Here is a 24,567-nt window from a genome sequence, read left to right on the forward strand (position 1 = left end):
CAAGTACGTGTCGTGTAGTAGACGTACATACCTGTAAAACAGCCCCGTGCGGACACACCAGGGCCGAACGCGGGCGACGGATGGAGCCTTGCATACGGCATAGTGCAACTTAAGCCAGTTGTTCACTCGACTAGATTTCTCAGGTCATTCACATCCCCTTTCAGGTTCAGAAGTTGAAACGTGCCTCATTTTCGCGCCGTGCACGGGTAAAAAGTGCGTTCTTCTCCGCAGGGCCCGTGGTCGATCCCGGCAGAGAGGAGAGGCACGGATGGAACTGGTCCTTCTGCCGTTACATATGGAGACAGCGATAAGTCAACGTAGTATTCGCTTGGGTGCTTCAGAAGTGGATACCGTGGGTTAATCAGCTGGTTGAAGGTTCAAAGGGTAGCCACTTCGTGAGTGCAATGCGAATATTCAGATCTGGATTTGAATTACATCCTTCATACTCTAGAGCCGGAATTGAGGGTGGCTGGATAGAATGACTAATTGCATACTACTGGATACTACTACCTTCAGCCTCTCCACTCTGCTTTCTGCTCTTTCGAAGTGTTAGAGAAGAGATTCCGGCCTCGCTCCTAGCACTTCTGCGGTCTCCAATTCGGTATCGCGTACGAGTTGTTCGGGGTGACCATGTTGAAGGTCCCTTCCCATTTCCAAGCGTGCAGGAACCAGCCCACATTGTTCTTCTTGAAGAACTGGCAGTTGGCGTCGTACGTCTTCCAGAACGTCGTGTACTGCGGAGTGCCAATGTCTTTGCTGCCCTGATGCAGAACGTTGAGCTCCCAAGCCCATTGCGTCTGAATAAAAGTCAAAGTAAGCCCAGTATCAACTCCGAAAAGGGGGCGAAATTATGTCTCACCTCAGAGATGACGAGGGGAACAGGCGTGTAGTTCTTGTACCAGTGCACCTGGTCACTGATATAGTCCCACGATCCAGATATGTTGTATCCGTGATAGTACGGCATGATGTGGGCGTGGACAAAGTCGCTTTGCGGAAGTATCTGCTTCCCAGTAGGGCCGAGGCCCGGCGCTTGGCCTGCTGTGTAATTACTACACATGATCCCAGGACGGTCCCAGTCTTCGCTGATGCCGACTGGAATGCCATAAGGCTTTACCGCCGCCTTGAAGTCAATGAGGTCGTTGATGAAGTTGTCGCCATCATCTTGGTCGCCAATTGGTTCCGTGCCGAATTCAATACTGTGAAACACGTAGGGTGCAATGTCCTTGTAAGTGCTGTTGGAGAGGATCTCGATGATGGAGGCAGCAATCTTCTGCCAGTATTCAAGCTGTGAACAAGGTTAAGCGGATAGCTGGCTGTACGTAGGAGCTTCAAACTTACCGGATCGCCGTTCAGAGGCCAGGCGACTTGAGCCACAACTCCCATATCATTGGCGACAGCAGCTTTAATCAGATTCTCCCAAATGTAGGTAGTGTAGCAATATGGCAGGTAGACTCTGATCAAGCTTGCACCAAAGTCATGCTTCTGGCGTTGCAAGTCGGCATTGATGCGGTCGAAGCTGTCATCGTAGCACTCTCCTTCCATTGGATAGGAGAAGCCAAGGAAGCCATATGTCATGGACTGAGGGCACCACCATTCCTTCCTAGTCATGTTGGGTGCTTGAAGTAAACCATTGAACGAGGCACTTCCGAAAGGGAAACAGTTCGCATTCTGCCCTCGAACTGACGACGCAGTGGGAAGACCCCAGACGCTGCTGGCAAGGAAAGCAATGGATATCACGGCAGCACGCATTCTGTTGAATTTTGAGAGACCTACTTTGCGATGTTCTTTGGACCAGCGATGGGCGGATATAGGTATCTTGTACTGGCAGACCGCTTCACCTTACGGCTTGTACTTCGCGATCCATAGCCCTCGCGTGTACGGAAGTTCGTCAGGAACACACTTGCATTCAAACGTGCCATTGTCCCTCTCCTACTTGAGCTTGATACCGGAAGATGTACCAGTATAGCTATCGACAGTTGCACGAGACCCGGAAAATCATTGCTGTTCTGGGTTTAACGAGTGGGCGTCTTGGTTTACCGGGGTTGATGCCGTGAGTAAGGGACGGAGAAGATGGAGATACAAACGAAGATGGAAAATAGACATTTTGGTATCCGGGAGATGATGTCGAAGTTCCGTCCACGTGATGCGGAATGATGTTGGAGTTTCCTATTGGCTACAGCCACAAGGCTGATCGGAAGCCTTGTACGGCGCTTGCATTAGGGAATCTGCAGCCTGGGCAACATGTAGAGGAAGAGTCAATGCACGTCTAACATTATTGATGGCTCAGTTGCAGACTGCTTTGTACTCTATTACATGATTCGGACTGGTAATAGTCGGCCTGGTAGTCGTCTCTGACCGCAAAGAGGCGGAATATGCAATGACCCTCCTGAGCAGGTAGCTGGACAGATGCTGGATTGAACACGGCATTCCCACCGCCTTAACTGAAGTCCCTGTATCAGACAACCTCCCCCCGGTTGTGCAACTAGAAGATTTCTCCTTCGTACGTCATCTTCTCGACATCACTAAAATCATGCGCATCCCGCAGCTTCTCGTACTCATCAGGCGGCAGGTCAACCATCAAAGGCGTGATCCCTTGTCCCTTGGTGCCATGGATGATCCGCTCGTACACGCCTGTCCCTGAAGGAACTCTGAACTTGGCCGTCCCGTGCCACCAGCTGGCAGAGAAACCCAAGGCAATCATAAATCGCATGTCGTCGGACTTGTTGCACACTCCTGCATGCCATAGTCTCATGTCGCGAAACAGGATCGAACCTTTCTTCACTGTAGGTTGAACACCAGGCAGCGTCTTTTGTCTTTCGGCAACGTATTCATCTGTGATGTGAGTTTCCCCTTTCGGACCGGGCGGCGTCTGGGCCTCGGTGTTAAAATGATGTGTCCCAAGCCAAATCTCGGTCGAGCCATTGGCCGGGCTGGCGTCGCAGGTGTAGACATTAGCCACTACGTAGAACGGTGCTGGTGGATGATTGCACATGGCGTCGGAATGGACAGGTTGCCGCTTGACGCCGTGAGGTAAGGCGTTGTTGCCGCTGATCATGTTCCATGTGGCGTTCGGTCCTAGGTAAAGATTCACGGCATGAAAGAGCAGCTTGTTCAGATAGACGTCGTTGAAGAAGTATTTTGATGGCGTCAATGGAGGACCTTGTTGAATGTTCTCGGCACCAAAGTTCTTGTACAGGTTCTCCTTGCTGAGCTCCTTCTTCGTGTCGTCAACCATGAATTCGTTAATGACATCGAGGTGGTCTGGGTTGATGATGTCTTTGAGAATGACCACACCATCTCGATGCATTCCAGAGAGGAACAACTTGATATTGGCGTCATTGAACTGCCCAGCAGCCTTTTCCTCTGGTGAAGGCGTGACTTCAACGGGAGTATTGAGATGCTTGGCGGGCAATTCTGGCATATACTCGTTCTGCGAGGCCATTTTGCCATGTTTGGGCTCGATCGTCCCATTTGTTCCGTTAGGCGACATTGTATCAGCACAAAGTCAACGTCTTGTACAGTTTTTCTCGTGGACTTGTTCTGATCAGACGACCTGGGGCACAATTTTGGCAGGTTGGGTCTTAATGATATAGTTCGCTACTCAGCCTTCTACAACCGCTCAGTTAGGCATCAGCTGGCAACAAGTTTCTCAACGTACCGCAGCAAGGCCTCTCTGACCTGCATACAGTGTCTCATTTCCGGGGACTGAGGTCCGGACACATGATGGGCGGCATTATCTGGGACACGGATCGGACACCGCACAGTTCCGTGCTGCCTGCCATCTGCCAAACCCCCTGTGGAGCCAGGAGTTGCGACCTTTAGCACTGGAACAGCGGCTGGCATTGTCGCCAGACTGAGAAATAGATGCTGGTGATAGCAATCATGGAATGAAGGAAAAGAAAACGCGGAAAGTTGGACGGCCGAAGGTGGAAATTGCCCGCCTTAGCCAAGCAACTTGACAGCGGCATTTGTGTCTCTACAAACGAGCGTGGCTGGAGTTCAACGTCACGGCCATGTGGGCTCTTCGGTTGGATGAATAAAGCCAAAATATGTGATCCTCAGAGGCGAGGCTGCAGTCTGTCGGGATCGAGTATCCAAGGGCTGGCCCACAGAGTTCCAGCAGCCTCGCAATTGTCCTAATTAGCCACAGACATGTCTCCCCCTAAGAAACACGACGGATTTTGTTCGAGATAAATCCAAGATCCCTAATAACTAGCACAGCAAGACCCCGTACCAGAAACAGCCACTAGGTTCAAGGAATTACAGAGAGCCTGTTGAATTTTCGACCTTCAACATGTCAAGGGATGATAAATGGCGGCAAGGTCTGGTCCGTTCAAAGAATGTGGCACTGTGGCACAGTGGCCGTGCTCATTCCCCTTGCATGTCCCTCGTGTCGAGACGGGAATGCCAGCTCAAGCGGTTCAAGGTCGTGCAGGAACGCGACCTAATAAGACAAACCTCCTACTCATGCACACGATGACTTGCATAACTCGATGAAATTGGCTTGACTCCTTCTCAGCGAACCTTCACGCTCCGTCTTTCCATCGCTGATCACAACCTCCTCCAAACCGGACAGCTCGACTCTTACTTTATTTCGAGTGCCTCAAGTCCCGGGAATTTACCAGGAACAGTCTCCTGGTGCAAGCTCCATCATGCTGTCTACCATGGAGCAGGCGATTCCCCTCCTCGACGATCTGGATAGCCCATGCGAAAACAGGCTTCCGCACAACAGCGGGTTCGTTGTCCCAGAGCGCCGGAGATGTAAGTGGTGGATTCAATTGAAACATCTCTCCCTGCGAGTCCTCATAAGCCTCCTACCAACCTACATCCAACCCGGCGGCCGGTGCAAGGGAGAACTACATCCGACGGCATACCTCGACGCCCTGCGCGGCTACGCAGCGCTCATCGTCTTCTTCTACCACGCCTTCCCACTCCCCAGCATGTGGCTCTTCCAACAACCGTTCTTCCGGGTCCTCTTTCGCGGCGGACCGGGTATGGTGGCCGTCTTCTTCGTCATCTCGGGCTACGTGCTCAGCTACCGCATGCTGAGGGCGATGCGCAACAAGGACCCGGCGAAGCTGCTGGACTGTCTCGCGTCCTCGACCTTCCGGCGATGGCTCCGGCTGTACGGCTCGACCGGGATCGCGACGTTCGTGGCCATGGTCCTGACGCGGCTGGGGTGGTTCTGGCCGCACGCGTCGGAGCGGAAAGACACACTGCTCGAACAGGTCTCGGACTGGCTCCAGGACTGGCTTGTGTCGAGCGACCCGTTCGCCCACATCGAGGGCTGGGTCCACGGCGGGGTGTTTCGCTCCCGGTACCTGTACCAGATGTGGACGATACCGGTCGAGTACCGGGGCAGCATTGCGCTGTTCGCGTTCTGCGCCGCGTCGTGCAGACTCTCGAGCCGGGCCCGCATGGTGTTCCTGTTGCTGGTAGTGCTGCTGTCCTACTACTGGCGGGCGGTCTACATCGCCGAGTTCCTGATGGGCATGTTCATCGCGGACGTGTCGCTGGCGCGCCACCCCGAGCGGCTCGGACGGCGTCTTGTGCCTCGGCCCCCTCACGACGCCGACATTATCGACATTGAGAAACCAACCACACCCCCACCCTCGTGGTGGCAGCACCCTCTCTCCTCCAAGATCGGCTGGACGCTGGTCTTCACGACGGGCTTCTTCCTGCTCAGCCAGCCCGACGATCCCGACCGCAACCCGGAGAACCCGGACCCGTGGCCGGCCCTCCTGCGGCTGGTGCCCTGGTGGTACGGCGAGGCCACGTACACGTTCTGGGTGAGTGTCGGCGCTGGGCTGGTGGTGCTGGGCCTGGACAACGCGCCGACAACGCTGCAGGGGCCCCTCACCTGGTCCTTCTCGCGATACCTGGGCGAGCTGTCCTTCGGCATCTACGCCACGCACATCCTGGTGTTCGAGAGCCTGTTCAAGCCCGTCCTCGAGCCCTGGCGCCAGGCCCACCTGGGCGAGTCGGCCGCGGCGTGCTTCGTGAGCGAGGCGCTCGCCACTGCGGCCGTGCTCTGGGCCGCCGACTATTTCACGCGCACGGACAAGTTGGTCGTCCGGTTCGGGAGGTGGGTGGAGACGCGGACGTTTGAGAAGTGGTAGAATGGTCCATACAAAATAGACTGGTCCAGGGTTTCTTGGTAGAATTTCATGGAAAATCCTTTCCAACTTGACGCAGTGTTTCGATGGTATTTGTATATGAAATTTTTATTATGTTTTATCTCTTGTACCGACGTCTCTCTCGGACCGCTCACGGTGTGGGTTGGGTATCAATTGTTGAACAGCGCCAGTTCGATCTCCACCCTGATCTTAACCTTGACGAGATGACTCGCCTTTTCACCCCGGTATGTGCATCGAGCAAGCTTGATCCCGTCGTCTTTCGGACCATCTTGCATCATCTGACCGTTGTTGAAAACGGACCAAACCAAACACTCCGACTTCGCTGCCTCCCATCTCTCTCTCTCTCTCTATATCGAGTGTGAAACCCTCCCAAACCATCCGGAGAACCGGAAGTAGAAATCTTTTCTTACGCAAAACAATCATCGCCACCCCCTTCCCCCTCCTTTTTCACACCTAGATTGTTTCCCCCCGCCCTCCGACTATGATTGCCTTGGGGGTAAAGAGATCCCTCACTCGGCGGTATTGGGCCCCCAGACGGTCTTCGCAATGTCGACCTCGAGGCGGATCTTGGCCCACTGCTGGTCCTCGCTCAGCTCGTTGCCCTCCATGGTACTGCTGAAGCCGCACTGGTGGCTGAGGCAGAGCTGCTCGAGGCCCCTGGGGCAGTACTTTGCGGCCTCGTGGAGGCGCTGGACCATGGCGGCCTTGTCGTCCAGCGCGCCCTGTTTGCTGGTCATGACGCCGAGCACGACGACCTTGTGCGGGGGCAGGTGGCGCAGGGGGCTGAAGTCGCCGGAGCGGGCGTCGTCGTACTCGAGGAAGTAGACGTCGACGTCGAGGTCCTTGAACAGCACCTCGGCCACGGGCTCGTAGCCGCCCTGCGCGAACCACTGGCTGCGGTGGTTGCCGCGGCACAGGTGGATGCCGATGGTCATGTCGGCCGGCCGCTTCGCGATGGCCCGGTTGATCAGCGTGGCGTACTGGCTGGCCAGCTGCTTGGCGTCGGCGCCGTGGCGGGACTCGGCCTCGGAGCGCATCTTGGGGTCGCACAGGTACGCGAGGTTGGTGTCGTCGAGCTGCACGAACCGGCACCCGGCGTCGTACAGGTCCTGCAGCTCCTCCTGGTACACGCGCGCGAGGTCGTCGAAGAAGGCGTCCATGGACGGGTACGCGTCGAGGTCGATCGTCTCGCGCCCGCCGCGGAAGTGCACCATGGTCGGGCTGGGGATGGCCACCTTGGACGAGACCGTGCCAAACGCGCCCGCGCCCCCGGCCTCGGCGATCTGCCGCTCCAGGAACTTGAAGTCGTCCACCTGGATGGGCCGGCTATGGCCCAGCTTGCCCGTCACCACCAGCTTCGGCGGCGCGAACCCGCCCTTGGACGTGTTGGTCGACATCATGTTGCCACGCACCTCGATGCCGTCCAGGTGCTGGAGGAAGTCTAGGTGGAAGAAGGCCCGCCGGAACTCGCCGTCGGTGATGGCCCGCAGGCCCGCATTGAGCTGTTTCCGCACCACGTCGGCGATGTACTTGTCCTCGAGCTGCCGCAGATCTGTCTTGGAGAGCTCTCCCGCCGCGACTTTCTCACGGGCCTCGAGGATCTCCTTCGGCCGAAGGAGGGACCCGACCTGGTCGGCGCGATACACTCCGGTTGGAAGCGGCATGGTGAGTCTAGTGTCCTTTCTAATGGGGGTTTTTCTCTATACAGCTCGAGTTTAGGATGTGAAGAGACTACAGAACACGACGCAACTTCTAACTAGCTATGTACCAACTAATCAACTTGGGTGCAAGAAGGAAAAAATCGAACTTTCAACAACTGCCGGAGGATCCACCGAGGTTCCATCCATGGATCAACGTCATCAGGCCGCCCATTGGTCCATGTTGCTGCAAGGCTGAGATGCTTGAAGGGGAAGCGAGGCTGGCCAATCAGGGGACGGGTACTCCAACAACAGCCATACACCAGACTCTCGACAAGTAGTCACAGTACATGCACAGATACCCTTGTGCACTCAACTACACCGTCGTCTTCCTTGCGAACAGTCATAGAGCCCAGTAGGAACGAACTTGCCCAGATGCAGAACATGAAACAGAACCGTGTAGCTCAGCATCACACAACCCTCAAAGACCCAGAAATACGCCTCGTCGGTCCACGGTCGGGAGCGTGGTGAGCTGAAGAGCTGAATGGTCCGAAACAGATTGCGCACGCAGATCAGCGCCATCAACACGAACGACGACATCAGAAGTGCTCGTCGACGAGCGGCATTCGCATCCTGTCGGAAGAGCAATAGGAGAAGGAGGCAGATAAATGCCCCGTTCGGAGCCAATTGCAGGAAGAGGCTTGCTTTGAGCAGTGCAAGAGACGAAGTGACAGTACCCTTCTTGGCGTCTGGGTTAAAGTACGTCGACGCGCCCTGAGCGGTGCAGGAGATGACGGCGCTGGTGAAGGTCCAGATCATGATGTAGGAAATAGTCAAGTTGAGTCGCGGCAGCAGTTCGGTGGTGACTGACGAGCAGAGCAGGAACTTGTAAAGCGGGAGGGTGAATATGACTCTACTCAATACAAGAAATTGTCAGCAACCAATCCCTGCTAGACGTGTGGAGGAAGACCGGATGCTCTTGAACTCACGCGGCGCTATAGAATAGCCCTTGAACCGCACTGCCCAAACCGTCTGCATCATGGTAGTCTGCGGCGACCTCTCGACAGATGAAGCCTGCCGTCATAACAATGCATGCGCAAGGAAGTGGCCATGTGTAGCTCCAGCATTTGTACTTCCTATCAGAGCCACTCGATTAGCAGTCTGCATAGAACATAGTGAAATGGAGACACTCACCTGCTCTGCCACGCATGCAAGACACAAGACGCGGCGAAGAAGGTTGCAAACACAGCCGATGGCCCTCGCGCAATGTTGTCGAGGAATTTGTTGACGTCGCCTTTGCTCTGATCAGCTGTGCGCTCAACCAAAGATGTCAGTAGAACCGACGGTTATCATCCATAGTCTCGAGATTGGCAGGCAAAGCTCTCTAATCGCACTGCTTTGACGCAATAGGTCAGCGACACCGGCGAGGACGTCAATGGCACAATATGACTTTCAGATGAAAAGTCCAGGAAGACCAGAGGGAAGAGCAGTCACAAACCAGCACGAATTGTCGCATGAACAGCAAAGTGATGGTGAATATAAGATCCTCTTCACCAACATACCCTCGTGAAGATTGCGGTCTGCCATGTATTCGTATTCGGCATCGGAGTCAGCCTTGCCTTCCCGCTAGAAGGCCGACTCCCTAATCTCTCGGGCATTCAATGTTGATACGGCCAATGGGATGAATCTCGTGTCTCTCACGACCACACTGACATTGGCATGGTTGTCCATCATTGACACTGTTTTATGGCGAAGTGTGCCTTGCGGGTATGCCGAGATATTCTTCATTGTCTGGTGGCAGGCTGTGATTGGCCCTGCAGGTTGTCCACCGTCGCCATTGGAATACGAATACGGAGGAACCACCGTACACCAGGAGACTATACTTCACCGGAAGAACTGTTGTTCCAGCATGCTGCTTGAATACTGGATCCGGGGTTGAAAATGGCCCGACTCCCCAGAGGTATGTTACTGTGAAGGATAAGCGAAGGTCGTGGTTGCCAATGTGTTATGCAAAGGCTTTCACGCTCTTGTGGCAAGCTCCGGTTTCACGGCGTAGACATCCACCGTGAAACCTTTCATCACCTGGTCAATTCCACGGCAGACACACGCTGGTTGTAATAGGGAATAGCCTCAAGGGGGAGAAATGATATGGTGATGTCTTGATGACAATATCCATGAGAAATAGAAGCCGCGCAGACTAAGCACCCCATGGTTCATATAATACTTGTTCGAGGTCGGTCTCCTGGTTGTTGGGTAGCGCCTGGTGCGCTGAGTTTACTCGATTCCCCGGGAAAGGTCGGAGTGGTGTGACAAATGTCGATCACACCGGGCGCCAAACGCCGTCATGCTATGGGATCATGCCTTCATTTTGTCTCCAGTCTTCGCGATCAGACCCTGCATACCTGGCTCGTAACGATTCGTACCGAGCATTAGAGGTCGCGTAAAGTATTCGCGTGGAAACAGTCATTGGCCGTAACAGCATGGGTTTCTTCACGCCCTGTCGGGAATGATATCCAACTCCTGGGCCTCGCCCATGGCATTCCTCCACGAGGGCGGAAGTCCCATCACATAATCTGTGACAAACTTGGCCCTATATATCCAGGGCTCTTGGCAATACTTCCCAAAGCGTCTCCATTCTGCGAGCAGCACAGACTCCCTTCATTCTGTCCATGTGGCGACGGGAAAGGTCATGCTAGAAGTGGAATCCAGATTTCTACCGCCCAAGTCGAGAATCGTAGTGTATATGGAGTTCGCCGCCGGCCGTGGGCCCTGCATCGTCGAATATATAGACTGACAGAAGCGATGGGCTTTGCACTTGCACGGACTGGTCGTCGATTGGCCTTCTTTCTGCAACTCCCTGAGCCTGGCCTAGTCCAGAGGGAGCGTCCATGGACCCTGAGCGGATCCGATCAATTCATGATCCCATGACAGCCTTGAGACTGGGGAGATCTTCATCCCTGCATCTGCAACGGGCACTGGATGGATAGCGGGAATGCGAGACCAATTCCGCCTTCTCCGTTTCATTGGATATGGCTCTCCAGGTGTCATACTTGTATGCACGGCGTGGCCACAAGCTCTTGACAAAATGCCCGTTAGGCAAAGTCCTTGCAGGTAATACATGGAAAAGTCGCAAAGGCTCTGGGAGAGTAGCCACAACCAACCAGCTTCCATCTGCAAAGCCTTGCATTTAGTACAAGCTAGGCTGTATCGCTGTTCCTGTTCACCATCCCAGCGGCTAGTAGCCATGTTCTGGCTGCCCTCGACGTAAACTGTGCAAGAAAGCGCCAATGCTTGAGTGAGGACTGAATGTATCCCCAACTGCTCGTTCCAGCGTCATGGGGAAAGTATAACGCTATCGGGCTCTGCGGTCGATTGGAGATCGGCCAATGTCTCCATATAGACGGCGGTGGAACCCGGTGTTGCGGTGCGGTCTGGCAAGCTGAATTCTTTGCTCGGCATCAACTCGTAGAGTGTTAACATGGGTTTCATCGCCCCAATCCAGTCGTCATAAGAGTACGTCACCGCAAAATGTATCCTGGTCTCCAGAAGATGACTGAGCAGGTAATGTGGTGAGTCGAAGGTGGCGGTGTGGAAGATCAACACGACATAGTATAGGAGGCCAATCTCCTTGTCCCACAGGTTGTCCAGGTCGGTCTTCTGGAGCGCATCTCGGATGTCTTGAAGTATAGAAGTGCCTCGCGCCACAAAACGCCAGTGTCTGTTACTCTCAACCGATCGAATCAATAGAATAGAGGTCAATCTGCAGGCCTCGTAGACGTGATCCGCCGAAGACGGTAAGTCGGGAACCTTCGAAGACGGCATGGCCAGTATACGCTGACAAAAAGACATTGATATCATTGCATCCGCGGTAAGCTGCTGTTGTGATGAGCATGTGCTTCGTCGAAGCCAGATTTTGACCACTGATTGCATCATCTGGAGGAGGAGCCGCAGGTGATCTCTTCTCACCAACGGGAACGGATCTTCGCTGGGATCTATTCGCCCATCATAAAAGGGTGAGTATAGCTCCGGGTCAGCCTGAACTCTCGAATGCCATCTATCTTCAAAGATCTGCTCATATTCCTTAACAGCAGTGCGTGGGTTCAATGGAGGAGCGAGACCAGGCACGGGTATGTTGCATCTCCTCGAGATTCTGCGCTGATGGTAAGCTTCGCTGCATCAAATCACGGAGTCTCTCGTATGCTCACGCGATCATCATGATGATCCTCAGCACATCCTTGCAGAACCTTGAGTCATCAAACATGTGCAGTTTCTCTGCTTCTCTTATGAGAACGGCGTAGGCGTTTCGGTGGATAACATATTCCTCTGCCCCTGCCGGCTCTCCACGTACCTACAAAGTCAGCAACAGTCTGACCCCATCGCCTTCTTTATCGCCACCTTCGCCCGTGCAGGCTGACTCCAACCATGGTGAAAGGGAGTTCAAAATCTCACTTACTAAAGCACACGTGGCAAGAGAAGCAATGGCAGATATGCAGCTCATGATTGCAACCGGGGTGGACTGCTGGATAAGGGTGCGAACTCGGCGCATGGCTTCTAGCTTCAAAGCAGTGGTCGTTGGCGACGTCGACCTTGAGTTCAGGCCGTCGAGATGAACCGAACACAGAAGCAGCATTGAGGCGAAGAATGTGCTGTTTTTGGTCCCTTCAGGCCATACACTCTGTTGCATCCTTTTCTGGTTGTAGACGGCGAAAACTACAAACGCTATCAGCAGGCTGAAGTCACATATATACCTGCGATAACGACCCGTAGAACCGGTATGGCAAAGGGAGAGCCGGGGAGGGCTTAGGATTCACCATTATGTTTGACCTCGTCCAGTATACCCGGTATGTGCTCCTCTATCGACAGCTGTGGAAGCGAGTGAAAAGGATCGAACTGAGAACCAAAATATATATTACCCGTGCGTATGCGGCGTCGTCGTGGCAGGACCTGGAACCTCAGGATTAGATAAGCGGCATTCCTTGCATTGCTCTGTTCGCAGCCAGCAGGCAGTTGTTGCATAGGCATTGCAACCGCCCAAGTCACCTGTCTGAGGGGATGGGCATACCTGGCCGTTTTGCCGTCTCGTCCTATGCAGTTCTCGCGTAGTATGCGCTCTTATTTGGCTGATGCCGGCCTTGTCGAGGGCACCATCTGCTCCCATCAACACGAACTCGAATCCAGAATCGACCACCGGCTTCTTTGTTGCGGCATCCCATTTGCTGGCGTGGCGATGATGATCGCTCGCCATGCTTTTCTGCAAACACCAGATGCGGATAAGGTGGAATGTAAGGGCCGCTCCAGGCTCGACTGGCGACGATATTCTGGTCCCCCCTGCTACACCTCTCGCAACTTTAAGAGGGATTGCTACCGACACACCTGGTTGGAATCAGGGGCGAGACGTGCCCACGAGTATGTTCGTGACAAGTGGTTCCGACTCAGAGACAATGAGCCGGACAATCAAGCATTTCGCGACACAGAGACAACGGCGGAATCACCCTCCCATGCTGAGAAGAAGCCTCGGGATCCTTGCGGGGTGCTCAAACCACCCTCCCACATCCCAGTGGCCCTGTGGTCCCAGACATTCAGCTGATGACTAACGCTCAGAAGGCAACACGTTATCCGACGGTGAGAAATGTGGCCAATTGAGAGGTGCTCACGGCGGCTGACACCCCTCCTCGTCAAGCGAGCTCCAGCGATGACCTTTTACCGAATCGGGAATACTGGTCGGATGGAGAGATCTCGAAGGGAACTCTCGATCCACGGAACCTCGCATCAAGGGGCCCTCTGCCTACAAGGTGTAATACTCCCACTGCAATTTCCTTTGAGGTAAATAATGGACGACGCACGCATGAAAGATCTGAAGGTTAGCCTTGGATATAATTAGCCGCATATATGTATACATGTAAATTTAGTCCCCCCAGCTCGAGGAGAAGACTCAAAACTAGAGGACCAGTTGCACTTCAGTTCCTGGAGACCTCGATTGGACTGATACCAGCAACTCCTGAAATGTTCTGAGAAGCTGCTCGTGCTCGCGGCTGAGACTTTTGTATAATCGTTCAAAATGGTCCTTTCTCCCAGTAGCTCCATCCAGTTCTGCCTGCAAGGCGCGCAACTTAGCTTGCGCTTCTGCTAAAGCTTGCTGTTGGCGAACGCGAAAAGCTCTTTGAGCCGCTCGGTTTTGTGCCTTCCGTCTCTGTGAGATGAAATGTCAGTGGATTTTGGTTTCCAGCCCGGTCATCAATGCCTACACTGACCTCGTTCCGCGTGGCAATCGTGCCTATGGGCTCGAAGCACGCAGTTACACACTCCGGACTGCTCGGTGCGCCATTGGTATGCTCCGGCACGCTCGTTACCATCGAAGAGGCGCCATAGCTTGGATCGGGTTGGTTCAGGCAAGGTGAGCTGTCTGAGTAGCCACCCATGTCCAGGTTTGGAGGCTCTCCGAAACACATGGCACTATCGTGAGCAGGTTGAAAGAACTCGATGGTTGGGCCGTTGATGCCCGTTAACCTGGTGCCGGGCGACATCCCGCTCTGGAAGGAGGAGCAGACAGACATTGCGGGGCTTGTAGCAGGGAGACCATAAAACTCGGGACAAATGCCACACTGACAGGGTACAAGGCTCCTGTCCGATAGCAGTAAAGGTTGGCTCGTGTGTTGTGGCGAGGATGATGTCGGTGCTGGTTGGGAAGGACAGCTGCCGGGGCAGGCCATTTGAGAAGCCACGCACATGAATCAATCCACTATCTGGTCACTTCGGCTCGTGTGCTTTAGTTTCGGTCCGTGGTATCACGTCGACTTCCCAACGGAATCAGGGTCCCAAGGGCAGATTGACTTTGTTCTTTGGTTTCGTTCCGCGCCAGTATAGAGTCGATAGTCTGGAGTTGGAGCAGCACAGGAAGCACCGCAGATTGTACTGGAAGAAGGTAGTTAGTCGTACAACGGGTTCGGGGGCAATGATCAACAAGTGTGTGTTCTGGCAATCGATGGAGCAACCTGGGCAGGAAGGAGCCTCATGATAAATGGACAGCATCTCGCCAGCAACAGAGAAGCTGAGTTTTCCCCGACGGCAACATCTTCCCGTGTTCTTGCCATGTGCTGCCAGGGCGCCCAGCACCAGGACGATGAGTAGTGCTCGTCAGGTGGGAAGCATCAAGCGACTAGATAGACGGACTCATGCAGATCAGGCCACTAAGTCGCCAAGCTCAGGCACCCTTCCACCATCGGAGACCCAGAGGGCGCGTAATCTGCGGCTGTAACGTGGGAAAAATCCCACACCCCCAGTCGGTCGCCTGCTGTCGAGGATCACCATATATTACGGATCCAGCACCTGATTCGTGCAGATCGCAACGGCCGCCATGTAGAATACAGCGGCAAAGCAGTTGATGATCTTTGCCAGTCGCCTTGATGCGTCACCTTCGAGACAACAGGCTCGGAATTTGCTGCTTTGGTGAAGATGTAGTCTCGGGGTCGTATGCTTTGGGCTAATGCAACATTTCCTATTCGGGCACATATGCGGAGCCTTCCGATATAGATATTTATTCGCGACTTCGTTAATCATTGTATACCAACTGCATAGGCTCGGCCGGATCTTACCAAGCCTGGAAGTTACAACACATCCATATCCGATGAAGGTGATCTTGCCGAGCCTGGAAGTTCCAATACGTCCATAACCGATGAAGGCTGTGATCAGTTCCCACAGCCTTCTGGAGAGGCGTTTCATTTCACACCGTGAATCGTCTGTAGCTGGTCCAGTCCGCTTTCGGTACTGTTGCTGCCTCCTTGATATTCACCCTCCACACGGCCCGCCCTAAGCCGAGAATGGCTTCTGTACTATAATCAACTTGGTTGGATAATCAACCTCGAGGCGGTGTTGGTCGAGCTGGTCTGCGCTTGCGAAGCAAGCATGAGGCACAGCTCGCTTAACAGCCACAAATTTCCTTAGATGTGCACGAGTTAGTTGAATTTAGGCCTTGGCAAGACCTGTTGTTGCTAGACGTCTCCAACCCCCAGAAGCCGACAGAAGCACTGTCGGTTAACCTGGAGGGCCAGGCATGTCCATTACCAGGGTTCGGAACCTAAATTTCTGGGCTTGTCACGGAATTCCACCAGGTTCATCGTCATGCCACCGTGCGAAGCAGCACACTTTTGCCCAAGTTCAATGCCAGGGCTCTGTTGGCAGCGCTGGAACGTGCTCGTCGGACATACTGGCAACCGGGGCGGGCCCCAGAAAGCTCGGTAAACGACACCGAAAAGAGCTTTGTCCTCCGCTTAGTAAATGGACCGCAGTGGCAATGTAAGCAAAACTCGCAAGGCTGGCGGCCGGGGAGACAATTTGGAAGTTGGTGCAGAGGCCAATCACGATCCGCAATGCTTGGGAACAGCACATTCGGCCAATCGCTTTATACCAGGTTATCATTCTTTATTGGCTCGCGGTTTCTGATTTCCGGAGCTCCAGTTCGCAACTTTTCGGGCAGGTGGTGGTACCATCCGGATCCAGAGAGCTTCCACATACGACGACTGGACTGTAGAGCGAGGTTGGCGCAGACTCTGCGTTCAACTATTCTGGAAAGTCGCATTCAATAGCCTTCCCAGCACAATGATATATGGCCTTACCGCGCCCCTGAAGATGGTGCCCTCTCTAAAAGGACGCAGTTCTAGGATCAAAAACACCAGATCCGTCGGTAGGCTCGACATCGATCCTATCGCTCCACTCTGCCGCACATGGATGGAGTATTGGACCAAATGTTTGATTACCGGCTCGAAAAGTATGCTCAATAGGTCACTCAAAATCAACAGTTGAAGACATGGATTCTGCGGGTACAACGTTTGGGTTTCCGACTCTGCAACGGTATCATTGACGGCTATATCGTGGTTGAAATATTGGAAGGGTTTCCAGGAGGCTTTGCCGATGCTCCCCGTCCCAATCCCACCCAGCCCTTGCCGAGAATGAAACCTGGATCGTGTGGACTCCCGATTGCATCGAACCCAGTTAGGCAAAAGGACATCCTAGTTCGTGCATCTTGTGGCAACCTGGTGGCACTCCGACTCCCTGGGCTGGTCATTGAGAGCGACATGTGCCAGCACCTCGTCCAGGCAGGCAAGGACAAGCGAGGCGCAAGAAACGGCATTCAGGGTAGGGTTCCCTTTAGATTGCCCCCCCAGCGATCTGAAGGAGTTGCATGTGTCAGGCCAGTCGACGTCGTTATTAGGCACGGAAGTCTAGTCGACTCAACGGTTCTGTGGCATGCGTTGAGGGCGGCTCTAGCTGCGTTGTTCGCGCTTGTGAGACGGTCCCCGCCGCCCATGTGAATCTGCCCCTGTTCAATGAGGACCACAGCTTTTGAATGGCATCCTTTAGCTCGTCCGCGCCCCAGGTTGTCTGCAGCTAGCATCTGCGGTTCAAAGATCGGGCTTACGAAACACGCAAGCTCCCTTACATAACAAGCACTGCAGAGGATATGTGGTTGTTATCAAAGCGATGGCAAATCGCTTCAATGGTCTGGCCATGCAGTCATCTTTCGCGCAAGACGTGGTGTCGACGAACGGACGGCTCTGATGCATGTGTGGAGCCATTGAGCTCCAAGGCCACTTGAGATCGGACACCTGTTCCATCCGTCCTGTTACAGGTGTGCCGTTCCGTAAAAGGTAAATATGGACTTGTACAGGTCGAGTCTTTCAATATTTGTTGCCAATGGCCGCTGCAAAGATCTGATGTCCTCCCCAATGGTATATCCTTAACATTGGTGGCGGGTGTCTATTCGATTTGCCTAGCTAGCATAGTCGAAACTCTAGCTGTGCCTGGCGCATAGCCAATGACGCAAACACAAGCGTTGGTGGCGACTTGTTGGGAGCGGTATGAGAAGTGGCACAATATTCTTCACAGAATCCAAGTGGACCGTTGGTCCCAACATCTGAGGCGGGAATACTGACGAAACGGCCGTTGCTGTCCGGAAGCTCATTTAGCCATACAGAACCTCACAAACGCCGCCAATAGGCACATCCATAACCGCATCCGTTCCTTCGTTCCAAACGAGCTTCCAATTCGGGTGCGTGGGGTAGGCTTCTTGTGTCTGATAATCGTACTGGGAACGAGCTAATTGCGTAGTTGCTGGGATGAAAGGATACGTTGAAGAATAGTTGTATGAATTGGCCGTAGGCCGGTGGTCGGGGAGAGAGGACGTGGCAGGAGGCTGAGTAGACGTGGTAGACTGGTAGTCCCAGGCCCGAAGGTCGGATCGCGATGGATGATCCATATTTGTTCGAGAGGGCTTTCGCTTTCCCTTTTCCTTTGATCGATGAGATGCTTCGACTCCAGTTTTGGACGCCTTCCTGCCTTTGCCGCTCTTGGTTCTTACGCTCTCCATCTCCCGCTCAAGCCTGACTCGATCTTCCAACTCCTTTACCAGCCTTTTGCTCCCCCCTTTCCTAATTCGTCCCGACTCGTCAAGTATCGCCACATTTGCAGTCGCATCGACCATGCATTCCAGGCTTGTCAGAGGAAGAGTAAGGTATTCGACGTTATAGCTCAAAAGGGCAACGTAGATGAAAATAAGAAGCATTACAATCCAGGCAGGTATGGCGAGGGACCACCATCTGTTCGGGTAATAGGTTATCCCTAGAGCGTGAAGGAAAGGAGACGGGAGATACGACCAGAGGATATAGATCAGAAAGGCGAGAGTCGAGGCCAGGTATAAGACAAAGCCGTAGTACTCGTACGTGGGAACTTTGGGTGATGTTGGCGGTACCGGGTGAGCGCGCCGAGCTGAATGTGCGACAGCTGCTTCGGTGTCGTTGGGCGTCTCCACATCCGAACTGTCTGGTGTGGTGGGCCGAGTTGAGGCAGTCGACCGGTTGAGCAAGGACGGGGGACGGAGGAGAGAAGTTAAGCTGGGAGAAGGTGGTAGGGGAGTCGGGGGTCGATTGTAGAATGGAGGATACAGCGGAGGCGGTGGTGGAGGTGGGAGAGCTGTGGTGGACTGTGAGGTGTGCAAGCCCTCTCTCTGATGCTGCGGTTGGGAATGCCCTGATGTCTGTGAGATCGTTGGTCGAGCAGGCAATGAGCGCACACGAGATAACGACTCTGGCCTTTCTGAAGCCGACGGCAGATGTTCTCCTGGGCCAGCAGCACCATTTTGATCCTCTTCTCGTTCTTCGTCGTTGTAGTTCTCGTGAGAGACTATTTCACCCTCGGCCTCAACTAATTCTCCTTCATCTTCTGATTCCGAAGACTCCTGACGAGAGTAGTGCGACTCGAAATCGTCGTCGTCTAAAGTCACCCCTGCCACATCAAGGTCGATACCGTCCTGTTCGTGTCCGATCTCCTCCAAGGGCGAAGCTCTTCCGCCTGAGCCAAGTGCACCTGCGTCTCCGTCTTCGCTCCCTTCTTTATCTTCGGCACCAAGTTCGAACGCAGTTGCGGCTCGAGACCTCTGAGGGCTTGGCGTCGGCGTTGAGATGTCGCGGTCCGGGATGGTCATGCGAGGGCCGGTCGGAGTGCGTTGATCATTGGGGATTAATGCGGTTGGGGAAGGAAGGTTTTCTAGGTAGGGTCGCAGGGTGGGTGGAAGCGCATCCGATTTTGAGTAGGGACGTGGTCCTAGAGCAGGCGATCCCCCTCTGCTCTGAGGCGGCATCTCTGAGAGTCTCCGACGCGGAGTAAGAAGGTCACTTACCAAAGTTGACGCGTGGGTTGCGAAAACGAGTAGCAGGGGGAAGCCGTACTACGTCAACGAGGCTGTCAGTCACGTGAGAACCAAAGACGAGGCTGAGCATCATAGTTTGGACCAATACCAGGTACCCTGCATATGAACAATAGAATCCACGCAGCCTCGTTCAACAGTTTCAAGGCTGATATGTGGCCATGTGTGGAGGCCATGGCCTTTAGAGCACCCAAATACCTTTTAATACCACTACACTTTTATACAATATCGCTAATAAGACTCAAATCATAACTTCATCAAAGAGTACAGTTGCTCTCGCTCCTGGAATTGCTGAACACCGGATCTCTGTTCCAAGACAGGCCAATCCTGTCACCTTTGTGCAAATCACTCCACGCTCCGTAGGCCTAGTCCTATATGGCCTCCACTACTCGTTGCCCTGGTCGAAGTAAATGAGCCTGCACTACTTTTCCCAGTCCGAGGAGAAGGCAAAGGTGGGGTGGGGAATTGAGATAAATCAAATGCCTGAGGTTTCTTCGGAGTCATCAGACCTGGATTCGTCGGTACTGGAACATCGTGTTTCGTCGTGATCTTGCCCAATCCTTTGATGGCTTGTCCAATACTCTCGCTTCGTCTCCGGAGCGCGGAAAAGGATTTCTTTCTCTGCATGGCTGGTCTCGTTGCCAATGGGTCTGAAGCGTCTTCATCTGCCGGGGGAGTCGGGAGGGATGGTAATGCCGTCATGTTGGAGCTGATGGGTCCCACCATTGAAGCTGAAGCATTCTGGGATGTGAGCGGGCGTGTGATCGAGGAAAGGTTACTTGAACTCGTCGACGCGGCCGGGTTTTTCATCATAAAATAAGGGTCTGCGGCCAGTGTGCTTGCAGTTGAAGGTCTGCTCACATGACTTGAGGGCCGAGAGGATGATCGTGTTTGTGGCACCGGCGTAGTTGCAGTTGTGGGGGTCTTGATGAAGCTCTTGATGCTGCTCATGCGCGCGTGGCTTAGCGCAGTCGACAATCGCGGCATACTTGATTTCCTCTCGGCTTTGGACCTGGTTGGCTCCTTCATAGACAAGGGAAGCGATTCTTGACTGGCATTGGCGATGAGCTCGAAAGCATTCTCGGGTAAGCTTGGGACCTCGAACAGCGTAGCCTCTGAGGCAGGGAATCCTGAATGTACACTGGTCATCGACTGACGTTTTGATGGTCGTTCCGGCGTTTGCGGCACAGTTTGCGACAGAGGACTCTGCATGGAGGCCGTCCTTCGTTTGCCTCGGTGGGAGAGGCTGGCAATAGATATTAGTGAAGGGCGGGATTTTGGTTGTTGATAGGATATCGGTGTCGCTGTTTCGATGGGGGAGAATGTTTCCTCATTGTCAAGTTCAGGACTTAGAGCCTCGGAGAGTGGAGAGTCGAGCACTACGGAATAGCGGTCGTATCTGAAGTCGGACCAGGAAGCCAGAGAAGCTTGAAGGACAGGCTTCGGAGAAGGTGGCACGACGACACGGACCTCGTCTATGTCCATCCGTTCGAGGACCTCTTCTTCATCCGGTATCTGTATTTTGAGACCCGCAACCCGATCTGGTCCAGGTGAGGTTTGCTTGCCAAAGGTAGCTCTGTTCTGAGCCATTTCATCTGGTGTCAGAATGCTTCTCTCCGACGGCGTCTCCACAGACGACTCCCGATCAAAGCGCCCAGCGTCCATGTCGACGTCGTCCGCAGAGCTCTCGCTGCCAGGCCCATCCGCGGGCTCCGATGCATGCTCTGCCATATGATCATACATCAAAATCCTCCTCTTGTGTTCTGCGAGCTTCTCCCGGTCCATGGCCTGCTGCTGCTGTCGTTCTTGGAACTTTTTCCTCCGAGCAGAGGCCGAGCTCATCTTTCGGGCTTTGAGGACCTGGTCCATGGCGTCTGAGGTGGTGAGACTGGTAGAGGGCGTATCGAGGTCGGAGGGCGGCGGTAAAGAACTGTTGCGGGAAGTCATGCGTGGAACAACGGGTAGCAAAATCTGGAGAAGTCTGGCGAAATTCCTGAGAGGGTCTGGCTGCTGGAGGCAGCTGTCACCTGGAACTCTAAAAGTAGCAGGATCCGTTTGACGGCGTTGAGGCTGCGACAGGGTTTTCAAATGGAACGGGGCCAACCCGGACAGACAGATCGGGCCATGACACAGGACAGCGCAGGCTTTCAAGCCTTGCCCGCCTTGTTGGCTCAAGCGAACAGAAAGGACAAGTGCACGCCACGAAGGACCACCCAGGCTAAAAATGAGAGTGGTCGACCAGGATTTTGACGAGAAAACCAAAATGCCCGACCCAGTAAAGAGAGTTGGATGATACCTGATTGAGGATAAGAGACAACTCTATCTCGCAGACGAGAAAGCCGGAGAAAAAGGAAGAGTGACGATCAGGTTCTCCAAGCGAGAGTGAGATTGCAGGAAGCCTGGATGTGAGCCCGCCGGCCAGCACGAGCCAGGCTGAGGAAGGGCCTCAACCCTCGGGGTTTTGATGAAGAGTGTCAGAGGTTGCTGCAAGTTCGAGGGGAAGTGGAGTAGACGGGAAGTCTGGTGGAGGACCAACGTTTCATCGCCGGCACACACCGCAACGACAAGGTGGACTCTTTGGCTGACCTAGCGTCAGCAAACCACGGAGACCTGCCGAATTGGCACCAGAGTCAAGGGCCTTTGTAGCTAGCATCTTTGATGTTTTCTTTTTCCTGAAGTTTCCAGGCGCCGGCATCACATCCAGGCAGATGATATATTGATGTTCTGGCGTCTTGATACCGACCGGCCAATTGAGAATGTGGAGAGTGGATGGCGGCATCCGCCCAGTGATCGGGCCCTTCTGCTAGCGAGGAGAAAAAAACGTCAACAGTCAATCGAGATGGATTTAGTCCTTGTACGTACACCGACCGCGCCATTCCGGGGAAAGCGCCAGGTACCAGACACCCACGCCTGACCTCGGTTGCGCTGGCACAGTGGCCCAACAGGTCCCTAGGGCTCCAGGCTAAAGTAGAGGCGTGAACAGATTCGTCCAGGTGATGGTGAATGTGACGAGGCTTGAGCAGTGCCCAACCAAAGGCGGGAATGGGCGCCAAAGGACTGTCCACCAGCAGCCAGCTTGGTCCACTCTCACGCATCAAGGCCATGGCCCACGGCACGGGTTTCGTGCAGAAAACGGACGGAGGAGAAAACTGTGGGATCCAAGCTCAAACACGTGCCCTCGCAGCTTGTCTCGACCACGTCTGACAGTGGCAGAGCTTGTTGTCGTGGTTGGCTGCAGTCTCAAACGCCACGCTGCCGGGGTCCAGCCCCTTTCGAATACGAGGATCTCGCGAGGCCAGACGTGCTGGGAGCTCGGCCTTCGAGGGAGGTAGCAAATCTTAATTTGTCTCTTTCGGGCTCGTGGTTGAACAAGTGACTGGCGCTGTGCGTGCCGAACGCTTTGCAGGGAAAGATGCGTCAGCGATGAAGATAGCTGCAGGTGGGCGAGAGAAGTCGATGGGTGTAGTGAGTGGCTCTCTTTGCGCGCAGGCGCAGTTGTCATTTGAAAGTCATGGCGGTGAATTTGACGTGTGGGTAGACGGACCCATGATGTCATTTGAACTGTCAAGCACTCGACCCCTTTTCATGCCTCAAATACCTCGTAGTATGGCACCTGCTTCCCACCTACGGGTCTAGCACCATCTCAACATCATTCTCACTTCGACTATGCTGTCCCGGTAAATTAGATCCAGACCTTGAGCACGTACAGACCACCACTACGTCCGTCGGATTTGGTCTATGAGCACGGCGCATACAAAGTCCGGGTATCCCGAGTTGGTACCTTCGATCGGCCAGGCAGCCCGTGGTGGAGATGGGAGATGACTACACCGCTGATCTGCTCTGTCAGTCTCGCTTGTTCGGACTGGTGCGTCCACTACTCCGTATATAAATACTCTGTCTTACCCTGAAGTTCCCGGCGTCATATGAGGCCCGTCGATCACTGAAGCGGCGACACGGAGTAAGGGGACCGTGTGGAAGCTCCTTGTACGGAGTACAAAAGCCGCCTCTGTACTGAAAACTCTCCAGGTATTTGTGAAAAGCTCCAACTCCTTGCAATTGACTTGAGTTTACACTTCCCTTTCATCTCGCCAGAGAGGAGAGCAAACCCTACCACGGACCAGGCTTTGGGACTCTGACATCTCGCACTCCCCACCCACTCTCATCCACCGACGCCTAAAGTGACCAGCGTGCAGATCCTGCGGAGTACCGAGTACTTAGAGGCGGGCTGCCTTCCACTCTACCATCCAACCTTGGGCCGCTTCTACGATTTGCCTTTGTGCGTTGGCGACTGGAGCTGGGGGCAGGTTTGGTGTGGTCTCATTTGGAAACTGCAAGATCCAGAAAGTCAGCGTCATGTCAATGGAAAGAGCACTAATCCGACAATGTCGGTCGGCATCGTTTGGGGAAAGACTCACCAAGCCGTTTTCATCCCAGTGATGCACTGCTCCTTGAATCAAAATGACAGGCTCGCTTGGCGTACTCGTTTGGTTAAGAACATCAGGCTCAGACAATGTCGCTAATGCTGTAGCGGGCCGCCAGGGGTCGGCCTGACCTCCGATAGTCGCCAGTCTCGGGTACGAGATGTTAAAACCGCCGTATTTATTGACCGCGTTGACATTCGGCGGCGTGGTAATGTTAAAGGCATATCGGCATACTTGCGTCAGATAGCTGATGGTCAGCAGACGAGAGATGAGAGGAAGTCGGTCGTCGGGAACATTGGATCCGTCTTGAATATAACCCCACTCTTTGCAGACCTGATACGACCATGACAATGCATTATAGTTAGTGATGTTCTTGTCGCTATACATAGGCGCCGATTCATTGTGAGTCCCATAGCCAGTGTTGTGAAAATAGATTTCATAAATACAGCGTCACATTCCTGACCTGTTTATTTCAGTATTATAGATGTAATCTTTCCAAAGTTCCTGGGAGCCAAGGAGCTAGTTTATTAGCGTTTTCCTAGTAAACTAGTTCGTGGTTGACCCTTCAGGAGGCATAAAAACCTGCCTGATTTGACGCCCAATAGGCCTGTGTGCCTTGAGAATAGGGCCCTATCTGAGGGCCTATCTGCGTGCCAATCTGCGTGCCAATCTGC

At 53.9% G+C, this 24,567-nt stretch overlaps 6 protein-coding genes across 6 annotated transcripts; all 6 read right to left on the reverse strand.

Moving 5' to 3' along the window:
* Positions 1-6,194: 6,194 nt before the first annotated feature.
* On the reverse strand, positions 6,195-7,874 carry PV07_04982 (uncharacterized protein). The gene has a single exon (XM_016391843.1). The coding sequence runs from the start codon at positions 7,799-7,801 to the stop codon at positions 6,647-6,649; it is 1,155 nt and encodes a 384-aa protein (XP_016249362.1). The 5' UTR covers positions 7,802-7,874; the 3' UTR covers positions 6,195-6,646.
* Positions 7,875-8,146: 272 nt separating this feature from the next.
* Positions 8,147-9,294, reverse strand: PV07_04983 (uncharacterized protein; the record flags this gene model as incomplete). Its single annotated transcript, XM_016391844.1, has 5 exons — positions 9,273-9,294; positions 9,119-9,167; positions 8,969-9,068; positions 8,764-8,910; positions 8,147-8,687 (listed from the first exon to the last, which is right to left on the reverse strand). Exons 2-5 carry the CDS (start codon positions 9,129-9,131, stop codon positions 8,147-8,149), a joined length of 801 nt encoding a protein of 266 aa, XP_016249363.1. The 5' UTR covers positions 9,132-9,167; positions 9,273-9,294.
* A 4,418-nt stretch (positions 9,295-13,712) lies between these two features.
* Positions 13,713-14,883, reverse strand: PV07_04984 (uncharacterized protein; the record flags this gene model as incomplete). The annotated part of the gene is made up of 2 exons (XM_016391845.1): positions 14,026-14,883; positions 13,713-13,964 (listed from the first exon to the last, which is right to left on the reverse strand). Exons 1-2 carry the CDS (start codon positions 14,500-14,502, stop codon positions 13,713-13,715), a joined length of 729 nt encoding a protein of 242 aa, XP_016249364.1. The 5' UTR covers positions 14,503-14,883.
* A 2,069-nt stretch (positions 14,884-16,952) lies between these two features.
* On the reverse strand, positions 16,953-19,442 carry PV07_04985 (uncharacterized protein). The gene has a single exon (XM_016391846.1). The coding sequence runs from the start codon at positions 19,404-19,406 to the stop codon at positions 17,733-17,735; it is 1,674 nt and encodes a 557-aa protein (XP_016249365.1). The 5' UTR covers positions 19,407-19,442; the 3' UTR covers positions 16,953-17,732.
* A 219-nt stretch (positions 19,443-19,661) lies between these two features.
* On the reverse strand, positions 19,662-21,972 carry PV07_04986 (uncharacterized protein). The gene has a single exon (XM_016391847.1). It carries the CDS (start codon positions 21,417-21,419, stop codon positions 19,818-19,820), a length of 1,602 nt encoding a protein of 533 aa, XP_016249366.1. The 5' UTR covers positions 21,420-21,972; the 3' UTR covers positions 19,662-19,817.
* A 1,492-nt stretch (positions 21,973-23,464) lies between these two features.
* Positions 23,465-24,567, reverse strand: PV07_04987 (uncharacterized protein). Its single transcript, XM_016391848.1, has 2 exons — positions 23,888-24,567; positions 23,465-23,800 (listed from the first exon to the last, which is right to left on the reverse strand). The coding sequence occupies exons 1-2, from the start codon at positions 24,278-24,280 to the stop codon at positions 23,687-23,689; spliced, it is 507 nt and encodes a 168-aa protein (XP_016249367.1). The 5' UTR covers positions 24,281-24,567; the 3' UTR covers positions 23,465-23,686.

This window comes from Cladophialophora immunda (genome assembly GCF_000835495.1).
Source record: "Cladophialophora immunda strain CBS 83496 unplaced genomic scaffold supercont1.3, whole genome shotgun sequence".
In the NCBI taxonomy this organism is placed as follows: domain Eukaryota; kingdom Fungi; phylum Ascomycota; class Eurotiomycetes; order Chaetothyriales; family Herpotrichiellaceae; genus Cladophialophora; species Cladophialophora immunda.

Excerpts from the sequence above, each read along its gene's own strand:
- PV07_04982 (XM_016391843.1), bottom strand. The coding sequence starts at position 7,801 with ATGCCGCTTCCAACCGGAGTGTATCGCGCCGACCAGGTCGGGTCCCTC.
- PV07_04985 (XM_016391846.1), bottom strand. The coding sequence starts at position 19,406 with ATGCCGCCTCAGAGCAGAGGGGGATCGCCTGCTCTAGGACCACGTCCC.
- PV07_04986 (XM_016391847.1), bottom strand. The coding sequence starts at position 21,419 with ATGACTTCCCGCAACAGTTCTTTACCGCCGCCCTCCGACCTCGATACG.
- PV07_04987 (XM_016391848.1), bottom strand. The coding sequence starts at position 24,280 with ATGTATAGCGACAAGAACATCACTAACTATAATGCATTGTCATGGTCG. Across the intron at positions 23,801-23,887 it reads ACTGGGATGAAAACGGCTTG|TTTCCAAATGAGACCACACC; the intron begins GTGAGTCTTTCC and ends TGGATCTTGCAG.